Source organism: Leucopleurus acutus, assembly GCF_964270905.1.
Source record: "Leucopleurus acutus genome assembly, chromosome: 3".
In the NCBI taxonomy this organism is placed as follows: domain Eukaryota; kingdom Metazoa; phylum Chordata; class Mammalia; order Artiodactyla; family Delphinidae; genus Leucopleurus; species Leucopleurus acutus.
The window spans coordinates 43216556-43230994 of NC_139145.1; the positions used below are offsets into that span (position 1 = coordinate 43216556).

Consider the following 14439-nt stretch of genomic DNA (forward strand, 5'->3'; position numbering starts at 1 on the left):
TTAGTATGTATTTATTCTATAAAATTTATTTTTCTTGCCTTCATTTTAACATTATTATGGTTTTATAATCAAGATTCCCACACCCATGCACCTATGGTCAATTAATCTAAACAAAGGAGGTAAGAATACACAATGGAGAAAAGACAGTCTCTTCAATAAGTGGTGCTGGGAAACCTGGACAATTCCATGTAAAACAGTGAGATTAGAAGATTTCCTCACACCATATACAAAAATAAACTCAAAATGGATTAAAGACCTAAATATATATATTTAAGACCTGAAACCATAAAACCTCCTAGAAGAGAACATAGGCAGAACACTCTTTGACATAAGTTGTAGCAGTATCTTTTTGGATCAGCCTCCTAAGGCAAAAGAAACAAAACCAAAAATAAATAAATGGGGCCTAATTAAACTTAAAAGCTTTTGTATAGCACATAAAACTATCGACAAAACGAAAATACAACCTATGGAACAGAGAAAATACGTGCAAACAATATGACCGACAAGGGGTTAATATCCAAAATATATAAACAGCTCATACAACTCAATATAAACAAACAAACAACCCAATCAAAAAAATGAGCAGAAGACCTGAATAGACATGTTTCCAAAGAAGACATAACAGGTGACTAACAGGCACATTAAAAGATGCTCAACATCAATAATTATTGGAGAAATGCAAATCAAAACCACAGTGAGATATCACCTCACACCTGTCAGAATGGCCATCATCAAAGAGTCTACAAATGACAAATGCTGGTGAGGATGTGGAGAAAAGGGAACCCTTGTACATTGTAGGTGGGAATGTACATTGGTGCAGCCACTACAGAAAACAGTACACAGGTTCCTCAAAAAACTGAAAATAGAACTACCAGCAATTCCATTTCTGGGTATATATCCAGAAAAAAATGAAAACACTAATTCGAAAAGATACATGCACCCCAATGTTCACAGCAGCACTATTTACAATAGCCAAGATATGGAAGGAACACAAGTGTCCATCAACAGATGAATGGATAAAGATGTGGTACATACATACAATGGACCACTACTCAGCCATAAAAAAGAATGAAATTCTGCCATTTCCAGCAACATGGATAGACCTACAGAATATTATGCTTAGTGAAGTACGTCAGACAGAGAAAGACAGCACTGTATGATACCACTTATATGTGGAATCTAGTAATGAAAACAAACAAATGTATATAGCAAAACAGAAAGAGACTCACAGATACAGAAAAAAAAAAAAACAAAAAACGGTAGTTACCAATGGGGAGAAGGAAGCAAGGAAGGGCAAAATAGGGTATGGGATTAAGACATATAAAGTACTATGTATAAAATAGATAAGCAAGAAGGATATATTGTATAGCACAGGGAATTACAGCCATTAACTTGTAACAACTTTTAATGGAGTGTAATGTAAAAATACTGAATCACTATGCTGTAAACCTGAAACTAATATAATATTGTTAATCAACTATACTTCAATTAAAAAAAAAGATTCCCTCTGCTCCTGCCTTTATTGAGGTACAACTGAAAATAAAATTTTACATATTCAAGGTGTACAAAATGTTTTGATATATGAATGTACTGTGAAATGATCATCACAGTCAAGTTAATTAACACATCCATTACCTCACATAGTTACCTTTTTTGGGGGGGTGGTGTGGTAAGAACACTTAAAATCTACTCTCTATCATCAAGATGTTTATATAATTTGTATTCTATTGTCAGTAATGTCAAATTAGACAACCTTCCTTGAGTCATTAAAACACAGAGTTTTTAAATTGATTTCAATATGAAGAAATTCTGTTCTGATAAGGGGTAGCACCTGAAATTATCAATAAGGTTTTTAAAGCAACACTTAGATTCAGAAAACGAATTATGCATTTTATACACATTCAACTACTCTTGGGGTCATGTATAATTATTATTACAGAAAATATTACACAACATTCGCATTTTATTAAATAAATTTATTATATAAATAATCCCTTACATTACAGTTTTCATTGCCTTTTAAAGCAGTATCTAGAGGGTACAGTATTTCCTGAATTGTTCTTTCAAATCTCTCAATTCTGGAATATTATGAGAAAACCTTCCTAAAAGCAGTACATGGCTCAGTTTGTTCCGACCTCCCTCAATCAAGACGATACTTTGACCTATAGTGGCCAAAAAGTAGTTTGTAAACAGGTTAGTTTGGAATTATTTGTATGTGAATCATCTTCTTCCTAGTCATGCAAAATATTTTTCTTTCATTGTTTGTGTATCTTTATATTTCATTGGAAGGCCATTCCTGTTGCATATTTCACATGCATTTTCATTTGGGAAAGCCAGTTTCTCTAAAATTTATAAAAATATGTTTTGACCCTCCTAGACAAATTTAGATGCCCTTGATTTTTTGTGATGTTAATAATAGTAAGCAATAGTTCACAGTGAGTGTATAGTGACTGTAAATTCAAAGTTAATTTTATTTCCCCCCAAGACCACAGCTCACTCTTTGAGGACTTCTGTGATTTTACTGAACTCTTTTAGTGCATTTTTTTTTTTTACCTTGTCTAAACTAAATCTAATTACTTTAACAGTATTTTGTCAGCAATTTCATCGAGTGTGTAAAAGCGGTTTTAATGAAAAATCTGATATGTGTTTCATCAAATGTTCTATCTCTGAACAGCTCCATAAAATATTGTACACGACCTTTTTTGTTCCCCCCAAAACTGACATTAGAGACACAGTTGTAACCAAGTTTCCTAGTCACAAATTCAAACTATGTGCTGGATGAGGCACAAAAAAAGTTCATGGGTTTTCAGCTAAAAATGCCAATTCGGGGACTTCCCTGGTGGCGCAGTGGTTAAGAATCCGCCTGACAACACAGGGGACACGGGTTTGAGCCCTGGCCTGGGTAGATCCCACATGCCGCAGAGCAACTAAGCCCGTGCGCCACAACTACTGAGCCTGCACTCTTGAGCCCGCGAGCCACAACTACTGAAGCCCATGCGCGGAGAGCCCATGCTCCGCAACAAGAGAAGCCACCGCAGCGCGAAGCCCGTGCACCACAGCAAAGAGTAGCCCCTGATCGCTGCAACTAAAAGAAAGCCTGTGCACAGCAACGAAGACCCAACGCAGCCAAAAATAAATAAATACATAAATTTATTAAAAAAAAAAAAGACAAATCGTAGGCTAGCCGTCTTTTCTCTTCCTACAAGCCTCTATGTGGAGGCCTGAAAATAGTGAGCATTCAAGAAGTTTTTCTCAAGCAATGGCATCCCAGCCTTCAAACAGTCCAGGGCCCCAGACACAGCACCTTTCCCAGATCTATTCTCTTCTCCATTGTTATGGGTTGAATTTCTCTCCCAACTCAACTCATATGTTGAAGCCCTAAATCCCAGTACCTCAGAATGGGATTCTATTGGGAGATAGAGTCTTTAATGAGGAAATTAAGGTAAAAGGAGGTCATATAAATGGGCCCCAATTCAATGTAACTGGTGTCCTTAGGAAATTATGACACAGACACAGAGGAAAGACCATGTAAAGACACAGGGAGAAGACAGCCATCTGTAAGTCAAGGAGAGAGATCTTAGAAGAGACTAACCCTGCTGACACCTTGATCTTGGACTTCTAGCCTCCAGAATGGTAAGAAAAAAAATTTCTGTTGTTTCAGCCACCTGGTCTGTGGTATTTCGTTATGGCAACCCTAGCAAGCGAATCCACTCAGCTACCCTATGCTCTCCTGTCATGAAAATGCTTCCTCTTTCCACCTGAATTCCTTCAGTACTTTGCCAAGTCCCTGCTTTCCCTAATTGTGCCCAAGGGTCAGGACTGCCCATGTGTAAGTGGTTCTTCTCCTGTGGGAATTTAAAAAACTATCTTAACATGGATTTCCACATCCTCAGTCCAAGAGTTTTCAAAGAATGTTTCATGAGGGAATCATTAGTGGTGCAGAGAAAGGAGTGTCCCAGGTCATAGCCATCTGGGAGACGTGGTGTTAATCCAGGCTGATTAAGCTCTGCAGGATGTCACAGCACTGCTGACCTTCAAGAGGGGAGAGAGCACAATGCATTCCCCTAATTTATTTGAACGTGGAATCTTCTTTTCACTGTGCATTTCTCCAGACTCACAGTGCTCAATGGCACTAGATCAAATATACCAGCCCTAATGATGAGAACCCTTTGAGGTGGTGACACATGGCTGAGAAAGATTTTGAGCTTGTGAAGTAGTCAGCCTCCTCAAGGTACACCAGTAGGAAATGACCTAGAATTGGGAAACCAGAGCTTGAAGGGACCTTGGATTATTTTGTCCACCTTGAAGATGAGGAACCTGAGGCCCCAAGAGATTTGAGGGCTTCCCAGGCTGCAGCAGTGGGGGCCACTAATGCCCTAGAACTCATCTCTGTTGGCAGTCTTCAGGAAAGCAGGCGCTGTGTAACACAGGAGGCTCCAAGCACTGGTGCTGGTCTTAAACATATCCTTCTAGTGATCTTCTACTGCCATCCTTTCCGACGAGTGTGAGAGGTCTCCAGGTGCCTTCAGCCTGGGAACTTCCTTGCCACTATGCTGGGTCTCTCCTAATACCAGGCTTAGCTCAATCTTACTGACCCAAAGCCCCCCAGAAGTCCAGTAATCAAATTCCTAAGTCTAGTTTTGGGGTCCAGACTGGCGGATCAATTTACTATAGTGTAACAGCAAAAGCCCATCCTTTGGAACTGGGTTCATATTCCAGCTTTCACTTAGTAACTGTGTGAAAATAAACACACTGTATAGCCCCTTTGTCAAAGGTGGGATATAACACAAAAAGTGATGGTGGTTGATTCAAAGGAATGGATGGATGAATGGGATTTAGCATGGTGCCCACACACATTAGGCCTCATTAAATATTAGTTCCCATGCTTCCTCTTAAAACTAGGGATATATTGATAAATGATATATATGGAACAGGACAGAAAGCCCAGAAATAAACCCATGCACTTATGGTCAATTCATCTATGACAAAGGAGGCAAGAATATACGATGGAGAAAAGACAGTCTCTTCAGTAAGTGGTGCTGGGAAAACTGGACAGCTACAGGTAAAACGATGAAGTTAGAACATTCTCTAACACCATATACAGACATAAACTCAAAATGGATTAAAGACCTAAATGTAAGACCAATAAACTGCTAGAGGAAAACACAGGCAGAACACTCTTTGACATAAACTGCAGCAATATTTTTTTTGGCTCCGTCTCCTAAAGCAAAGGAAACAAAACCAAAAGTAGACAAATGGGACCTAATTAAACTTATAAGCTTTTGCACAGCAAAGGAAATCATCGACAAAACAAAAAGACAACGTACTGAATGGGAGAAGATATTTGCAAATGATACGACTCATAAGGGGTTAATATCCAACACACCTAAACAGCTCATACAACTCAACATCAAAAAAACAAACAACCCAATTAAAAAATGGGCAGAAGAACTGAATAGACATTTTTCCAAAGAGGACATGCCGATGGCCAACAGGCACATGAAGAGATGCTCAATATCGCTAATCATCAGGGAAATGCAAATCAAAGCCACAATGAGCTATCACCTCACACCTGTCAGAATGGTTATCATCAAAAAGAACACAAATAACATGTTGGCAAGGATGTGGAGAGAAGGGAACCCTCCTATGCTGTTGGTGGAAATGTAAATTGGTACAGCCAATAAGGAAAACAGTATGGAGTTTCCTTAAAAAACTAAAAATAGAGTTACCATATGATCCAGCAATCCCACTTCTGGGCATATATCCGGAAAAGACAAAAACTCTAATTCGAAAAGACACATGCACCCCAATGTTCACAGCAGCACTATTTATAATCGCCAAGACATGGAAGCAACCTAAATGTCCATCAACAGATGAATGGATAAAAAAGATATTATATGTGTGTGTGTATATATATCGGGTTGGCCAAAAAGTTCGTTTGGGTTTTTCACATGATCTGATGGAAAAACCCAAATGAACTTTTTGGCCAACCTTACGCTCACCACCCCCCGCCCCCACACACAAAATGGAATATTACTCAACCGTAAAAAGAACAAAATAGTGCAATTTGCAGCAACATGGATGAACCAAGATATTTTCATACTAAGTGAAGTCAGACAGAGAAAGACAAATATCATATGATTTCACTTATATGTGAAATCTAAAAAAAGATACAAATGAACTTATTTACAAAACAGAAACAGACTCATAGACATAGAAAACAAATTTATGATTACCAATGTGGGGAGGGAGGAAGGAATAAATTAGGAGTTTGGGATTAACAGATACACACTACCATATATAAAACAGAAAAATAACAAACACCTGTATAGCACAGGGAACTATATTCAATACCTTGTAACACTCTATAATGGAAAAGAATCTGAAAAAGGATATATATGTATAACTGAATCACTTTGCTGTACACCTAAAACTAACACATTGTAAATCAACTACACTTCAATTAAAAAAATAGAAAACAAATAACAACAACAACAAAAAAAACCCAAAAAACAAAACTAGGGATATAGTTTGTAGAGTTACACTGTCAGACTATGAATCCCCTAGGCTCAGGCACCATCTCCGATATCTTGCCCAGTGCAAGTCAATTTGTAAAGATTTAATTCCCCCAGTGAGAAAGGAAAACAAGCCATTAGTTTAGGGCACAATGTGCTTTGTCTTCTTTATCTTTATCTTCCTCCATTCTCTTTCAGGTTGTATCCTTAGTCATCAGTTTTCATGTGGCCTTCCACAGATCAACGACGACTAGAATATGACCCAGAATCAAGACAAGATGCTCATTTCACTAGTTTGGAAGCAGTTTTAATGGAGATGGAAATGTTTATCAACTCAACACAGGTACCCCAAAATACAAAGCAAAATATCATCTTCAGCTGCATAGCAAATATGATTTAAGAATTTAACATCATTATTTGATCACAAGCGTAAATATAAGTCACCATAAATAAATGTAAATTCATTGTACAAAAATCCCCAACAACTCTTAATACAAATATGGTACATTTGACAGTTTCTGAAACAGAATTTATTTTAACCTTTTAAAACCTAAGTTTTTATTTTTCCTGGTTCTTAGATACACAAAAAATCAAAAGTGGGGGTGGGCAGTAACACCAGGAAGGAAAGAATTATTAAACCCTTTCGATGTTCGTAAATCGATGCTGCTGGTGAGCCAGGGAAATGAACCGTCTCTCCTAAAGGTGAAGACCTCAATTTACTGGGATCAAATCTCTTGAGGATAATAGGATTCTACCCAGAGGGTCAAATTCAGGGCTATGGATGCAGGGTGGGAGGGGTGAACTGTTGAAATAGCAATCTCATCCAACCGGTGATCCAAATCTCCGCAAAGCAATGGTCAAGGATTTAGAATGATCTCCAGGACTTAATAGCCAGACTTAATCTGAGAGAGTGAGCCAGCTACTGTTCCCAGACAGGAGTGAAGACTCGGAAGGCTCTGGAGCTTAGAAATTTTATGTGGGTTTTGAAGGTGAGTTTTACCTGGTGGTTCTCCCATGTCGTGTAATGCCTCACTTTTGCCTTTGGGATACATCTATGGTCATCAAGAAGAAAAAAATGAGAAATCAGAATAGGAAGTGGCAGCTCCAGACAGGAGGATCTGACAGCTTCCACCCTGACTCACTTTCCTTCCCAACAAATATTTTCTTTCATGGCTCAGAGGGAGCTCAAAGCCCAAGGGTAGCAGTGCAGGGGGCCTCTACAGCAGTGGTCCTCAGACTTTCATGTGCAACAGAACAATCCAGCTTGTGGCAAGTGCAGATTTCTTGACCCTGCTCCCAGAGCTGTAGAATCAATGGGTGTGAGATGGGGCCCAGGAATCTGCATTAAACGTGCTAATCTCAGGAGGTCCTGATGTATGTGGCCTTTGGACCATACTTTGGCGAGCCCCACCTCTCCTCCCTGGTGAGCATGAGTGGGTAACACAAACCTCTTGCTGTGGACATTTCTTTGCTCTTGCCATGGGGTTGAAGTGGGCCATCTGGTTAATGGCAACCATTTCCATTCATCTGCCCTGAGGGAGGAGATCATTACTGTTCTATTTTCTCTCTTTCTTTTCCTTCCTGGGCCGGGGGAGAAATATCCAATGTCTCACTTTATATATTCTTACAAGCTCAGGGTCACAGATTCCCTTTGATGATGAGGTGCTCTGCAATGAGAAATTCACTTCCCAAAGGCTTCCATCCTTCTAAACAGTCTCCCCATGCTTGGTAGGAGATTCTGCAGGGAATTTTGGTTCAGGGAAGAGGAAGTAGACACGTCCCTTTGAGATATACCCCATACCTCAAAATCTAAGTTAAGGAACATCAAGGAAGTTGACAGCCAAAGATAAAATGTCTCCGGAATCTTTCAGCTTCTAGGACAACAAAAGTCCTGATTCACTAGAACAGAATTCCTCTTTGGGGTATATTTTGGTATTAAAAGCTCGTTGACAAGTATTATTTATATTCCTTACCTCCTTGACCCCAAGATGTTTCTGGCTTCTATTAAAATAACCCTTTAATATTTTCTTTCTTGTGACAGTTTTCCTTGATGAGAGATTCTGTGCCAAGAAGTGGCCCCTAATTTGGTCGCTGGCTAATGCTGTGGGCAGTGCATGCCTGGCCTGTTCAAAGCTGTAGCCCCAGTGTCCATTACCCTGTGCAACTTGGTGCTCACTAAGCATTTGCTCAATGAATAAAGGACCCTCTCACCATCAAGCTGATGAGGTGGTCTAATAGCTTTCTGTTTTGAACTATGGAATCCCTGGCTGTGTTCTTAAATACTGCTTCTACATAGCGGTTCTGACCATCTTCTTACCCCAATTCTACTCACCCATTCCAGTTGTGAATGCATTTCTGAATTCTCTCTAGGAGTGCCCTGAGAGGGGAGTCAGAATGTGGTTTTGGGAGTCCATGGAAGGTCAAAGGCAACACCACAACACCATCTACCATGGTACCAATACCAGGAACCTCGTCTCCCATTCACCATGGCTCTCAGCGCCTGGTCCAGGAGTATTCTTGGTGGTAGAATCCCTGGCGTCCAGAGCAGAAGAAGATGCCACCTTGGGAAGTGGAGGGAGGGAGCCAGAGGAGGTGAAGATGCTAGGAAGTGGAAGCATGGCCAGGCTGACATCTTGGGGCATCACCACACTCTTTTCTCCATCTCTAAGACTTCAGTCCTGGGGTGGCACGTGGGCATTGGGCTGGAGGTCTCCATCTGAGGAGGAGGTCTTGGGAAGCAACCACAGATGTAGGGGACCACGAGATGGAGAAAGGGTAAAACTAGGGCTCTTAACACAGCTGAGGGAAAAAAAAGTAAAAAAGAAAAAAGCATACACTGCCCTGTTTCTTTTCTTTTCTTTTCTTTTTTTCCATTTACACTATGGAGAAACCACCATGGAGATGTTGTGGGAGAGCATGCACAGGCCCAGCCCTCAGGAGGTGCAGATGTGTTTGGGGAGGTTTTTGTTTCCTTCCAGGTCCATCCCACACACTGTCCAGTCAGACCCTGTTGCAGGCTGGTTGTGGCTTTCTCTCTCCTGCTTCTCCTCCAGGTCGAGGGTTTGCAGGACCTTCCGCCTAGCAGGTGGTGGCCAGGGACTGGTGGATGGGTGGTTGGAAGCAGCGCACATGCTCCACAGTGGAACTGTCCGTCTCCACGGACTTCATGTACTTATTCAGGATGGCAAAAACCTCATTGTTCAAGATCTGGTACTTCCTGATCCTGTCTGCCATCTTCTTCAGGGGCTGTAGGAGGACAGGGACGTGCAGGTTAGGGATGGGAGGAGGGGACAGATAAATCAAGAGAAAGGTAAGAATTCAGTTGAGGGTGGGGTCCAGGGTCCTGATGCTTCAATGATCATGCCACTCTCTTGCTTAAAGGCCTTCTATGGGTGCCCAGAGCTTGACAGTGAAATGTGAACTTGACCATAAAACGCTTTGAGTTTCAAAACTTACCACAAAGCTGCAGTAATCAAAACATGTGGTTCTAGCATGAAGACAGACATATGGACCAATGAAACAGACAGCCCAGATATAAACCCTTTCATATATGGTCAAATGATTTCTGACAAGGGTGCCCACAACATTCAATGGAAAAAGAATGGTCTTCTCAATAGACGGTGCTGGGAAAACTGGATATCCACACACAGAAGAAGTTGGATTCTTACTTTACACCATATACAAAACATTAGCTCAAAATGGATTAAAGACCTAAACATGAGAGTGAAAACTATAAAACTCTTAGAAGAAAACAGAGGAAAAGCGTTACGACATTGAGTTTGGCAATGATTTCTTGGATATGACACCAAAGCACAGGTAATAAATAATAAATTGGAATACATCAAAATTAAAAACTTATTTGCATTAAAGGACACTATCAACAGAGTGAAAAGGTGACCCAAAGAATGAAAGAAAACATTTTCAAATCATATATCTGATAAGGGATCAATATCCAGAATATAGAAAGAACACCTGCAATTAAATAACAGCAAAACAAACAAACAAAAAAAACAAGCCAAATGACCCAACTAAAAAGTGAGCAAAACACTTGAATAGACATTCCTCCAAAGAAGATAAACACATAGCCAATAAGCACATGAAAAGATGCTAATATCACTAATTGCTAAGGAAATGTGAATCAAAACCACAATGAGATACCACTTCACACACATTAAAATGGCTATTTCCAAAGATACACAGAAAATAACAAGTGCTGGGGAAGATATAGAGAAACTGGAACTCCTGTGCATTGCTGGTGGGAATGTAAAATGGTGTGGTCACTATGGAAAACAGTATGGTGGCCCTCAAAACATTAAAATCAGAATTACCACATGATCCAGCAATTCCAATTTTAGGTATATACCCCAAAGCAATGAAAGCAGGGTCTTGAACAGTTATTTGTACACTCATGATCACAGCAGCACGATTCACAACAGCCAAAATGCGGGAGCAACTCAAGCGTCCATCGACAGACGAATGGATAAACAAAATGCGGTGTATACATACAATGGAATATTATTCAGCCTTTAAAGGAAGGAAATACTGACATGCTACAACAGGGTGAGCCTTGAACACATTATGCTGAGTGAGAATTCCACTTATACGAAGTACCTCTAGAGCAGTCAAACTCACAGAGAAAGAAAGTGTAAGGGTGGTTACCAGAGGCTGAGGGGAGGGAGAATGGCGAGTTACTGTTTCCTAGGCACAGAGTTTCAGCTGGGGAAGATGAAAAGTTCTGAAGATGGAGGTGGTGATGGTTGCGTAACAAGGTGAGTGAATTTAATGCAGTAAACAGTTAAAGATAGCTAAAACAGCAAATTTTATGTAACGTATGTTCTACCTCAAAGCAAACAAAAAACCTTTGAGGTGGCTCCTGCCTCTTTTTCCTCTCAGCAGGTCCTGCAGACCCACCCTCTGTTCCAGGCATACATCTTCATGCCTCTGTGCCTTTGCTCCAGCTGTTCCCTCTGCCTAGAACATTCTCCCCATCCTGCACCCCATTTTCTGCCTGGCTATTTGCAGCTGGTCATTCTGGACTTTGCCCAAGCATCGCCTCTAGGGGGAGCCTTCTGAGGCCCCTGCCCAGCCCCTCAGCCTGCTTTAGACAGCCCTTCTTGATGCTCCCGCAGCAGCCTTGCCTGCCCGACACACGACAGCGGCGCTCATCCCATCCCCGTGGCTGCACAACTTTCGTGTTCAGTCAGAGTTTGTGCAGATGACGAAGCAGCATTAGCAGAGCCTGACTGGCACAGGGAAGGTGTGTTTCAGGTCTGGAGGCTGGCCCTGCCCTGCGGGGTGACGTGATTCATCCCAGTGGGTTACGAGCCAGTGACTCACGGCTTCTTACGAGAAGGTCACCAGCTGCTGAATGTCTCTGTACCTACCTGCTGCGGTGTGGGGAGCTGGCCTCCATAAGCAGCTCCCCCTCCTCTGCCGATGAAAGGCCTGCTGATCAGGCCCGGCCCCAGCTCCCAGGACCCAGCCACGAGCTGCTTACCACATTCTTAATGATTTCATCCTTCCCGTCCTGCCTCTGTACTTTCAGCAGGTGGTAACAGAAGTCGAACAGGTCGAAGCGACGCTGCTGGCCCAGCAGGACGATGATGGAGCAGCCAGCCCAGTTCAGGCCATCTCCGAAACACTGCCTGGGAGTGGGAGAGGAAGCAGCTGGAGTGAGAAGCAGGAGGCAGAGGGGGAAGGGACCCTCATCTTGGATCAGCAGTACAGCTAGTGAGCTGGCTCACCTCTGGGCCAATTCTCTTATTAATCTGTAGAATGGGTACAAGGGAAGCTGTGAGTGTGGACTCATTTGTTCCTGGGACTGTGGTTATATTATAAGCCCTGCTAGCCATAAAGAGGTGTCAGTCTGTCGCCCCACTAATGTAAGAAAAATCAGCTTTGAAGAAGACAAATTTGCAAGAAAAAAAATCCAACCAGCCTTTGAGATTTATGTAGCCAGTTAGAATTCTGATGAAGCTCTGTCTTGGCTCTGGAAAGGAACCAGAGGAACACCTGGGAGGGGAAGGGTGGTTTCAAACCAGGAGACCAGCTGGCCAGTGTAGGTGGAGAGGGCAGGGACTGGGGGTGGGGGAGGGACACGATGGGACATGAACAGACGCTGCTGGTGTGCAGGGCTGCCAGTCCTCTTGGGTCTGGTGAAGCCCAGCCTGCACGCCCCCAACTCTCAACAGCCACCTGGGCAATCTGGGAGGCCGTGGGGCATCTCCTGGCTGGATCGCTCGCCCCTGAATGCAGCGCAGCCCACTGGGAAGGTTTCCCAGCTTCCCCACCGCTGTTGCGGAAAGTGCAGCTGCTCTGGAAACAGCCTTCCCGTCCCACTCCCAGCACCACTCTCTCGGGGAGGCCTCTCTGGCCCCCGTGCATGTTTCCTCCAGAGCTCCTGGCTCCTGGAGGGCAGGCCTTGTCTGCCCTCTTCACCACTCTGCTCTTGCTGTGTAGCTGGGTGAGTGATGGGAGAATGGGGCTCTGCTTCTGTCTTCCCTGAGAACAGGACTGGGTTCCTCTCAAAGGCACCCCTGCTTTTTAGGAGCAGAGGCCTCATGAGCAAGGTGGGGCCCACTTTCTGCCAGGGGAGCCTGTCTCTGTTCTACGACCCCTGGAGCTCTGCTGGGGTGGGCGGTGAGATCTTAATACCAAGCCCTCGCCAGAGCTCCCCCCCCCCGCCCCTTCCATAGGCCCAGCTTCTAGTCCCGTGAAGGCAGGCCCTGAGAGGTCCAAGGCCCCGATGTGCACACACTCCATGTCTGTCTTCAACCACTTGGAGCCTTCCCTGTGGGGTCCCCTTCTCCCCTCTAAGAGCTGAATCCTAAGCAGTGTTCCAGCTCAGCTGTCGTCTGTGAATTAAATTCCTATAATCCACTTGTCTCTCTTCATGGGCATCTGTTGTCCTTCCTGCCCTCGCTGCCAACGGACCTCATTCGATGCACCTTATATCTATTTTCTAGTCTTCTCTTGGCCCTGTCAACCCCACATACCAGGAACTGTCTACTTTTGCTCTGCACAGATGCATGTCCGGCACCTAGAACCCTGACCGACATACAGCACGTGCTCAACAAACCGTTGTTGGACAACCCCGCCCCTGCCCTCCCTTCTGGCTGAGCTCTGGCTGCCCGATGGCTCTTCGGGTGGGGGATGAGCAGGTTGGGGGGGCGACCCCACCTTCCCTGGGGCTACTCACTCAGCTGTGAACTCGTTGGTCCCCACGGGGATGCAGTAGACGAACTGCATGGCACTCCACAGCCGGTGGAACTCCACGCACTCGTCGACGTGCATGACGCCGTTGGTGGGCGGGGGGCCCCGCCAGATGGGGTCCTGCAGGTAGCTCCGGATGCGGGTCAGGATGACCTCGAACATGGACAGGCCGCAGCACAGCCGCTCCTTGGTCAGGAGGTCGCCCTCCCGAGCGATGGCGATTTGCTGGGAACGGGAGAGTACATACACCTGCCAGTCACACCTCAGACCCCATTTTCTACCTCTCACCCGATATTCCCAAACCCCAGAGCCGGCTGCATCTGTAATTCATTCACCAGAACTGAGGTCTTGCCCAGAGCAGGGCACTAACTTTATAAACCTGAGTTCAAGCGCAGAGGGAAGTCTTGGGGTAAGTAAAATCGAGGAGCCACTGCTAGAGGAATAGTATAAAAAAATTTCAATCCACCTATATAATGAGATGCTAGGTAGCCTTTGAAAAGACTGAGATGATGCTACTACTAGTACTATTGCTACTACTGTACTGTTACGACTACTAGCACACACTCACTGTGTGTGTAATACACCAGGCCCTGTTCTATGCATTCGTTAAGTACTTACCTTATTTACTCCTTACATAAACCCCATGAAGAAGATGCCATTATTATCCCCATTTTATTGGAGAAGAAACTGAGGTTCAGAGAGGCAGTCAGTG

At 43.5% G+C, this 14439-nt stretch overlaps 1 protein-coding gene across 4 annotated transcripts in view; it reads right to left on the bottom strand.

Annotated features, from left to right (window-relative positions):
- Window positions 1–6822: 6822 nt before the first annotated feature.
- Window positions 6823–14439, bottom strand: part of CYFIP2 (cytoplasmic FMR1 interacting protein 2) — a 131403-nt gene continuing 123786 nt past the window's right edge. For 3 of the 4 annotated variants that reach the window (XM_082837337.1, XM_082837338.1, XM_082837336.1), the window contains 3 exons: window positions 13714–13952; window positions 12013–12160; window positions 6823–9761 (listed from right to left, as the gene is read on the bottom strand). In XM_082837337.1, coding sequence (XP_082693463.1) covers window positions 9594–9761; window positions 12013–12160; window positions 13714–13952 — 555 coding nt within the window. In that variant the 3' untranslated portion in view covers window positions 6823–9593. The remainder of the gene's footprint in view (window positions 9762–12012; window positions 12161–13713; window positions 13953–14439) is intronic. The other variant, XR_014326133.1, reaches the window with a different exon arrangement.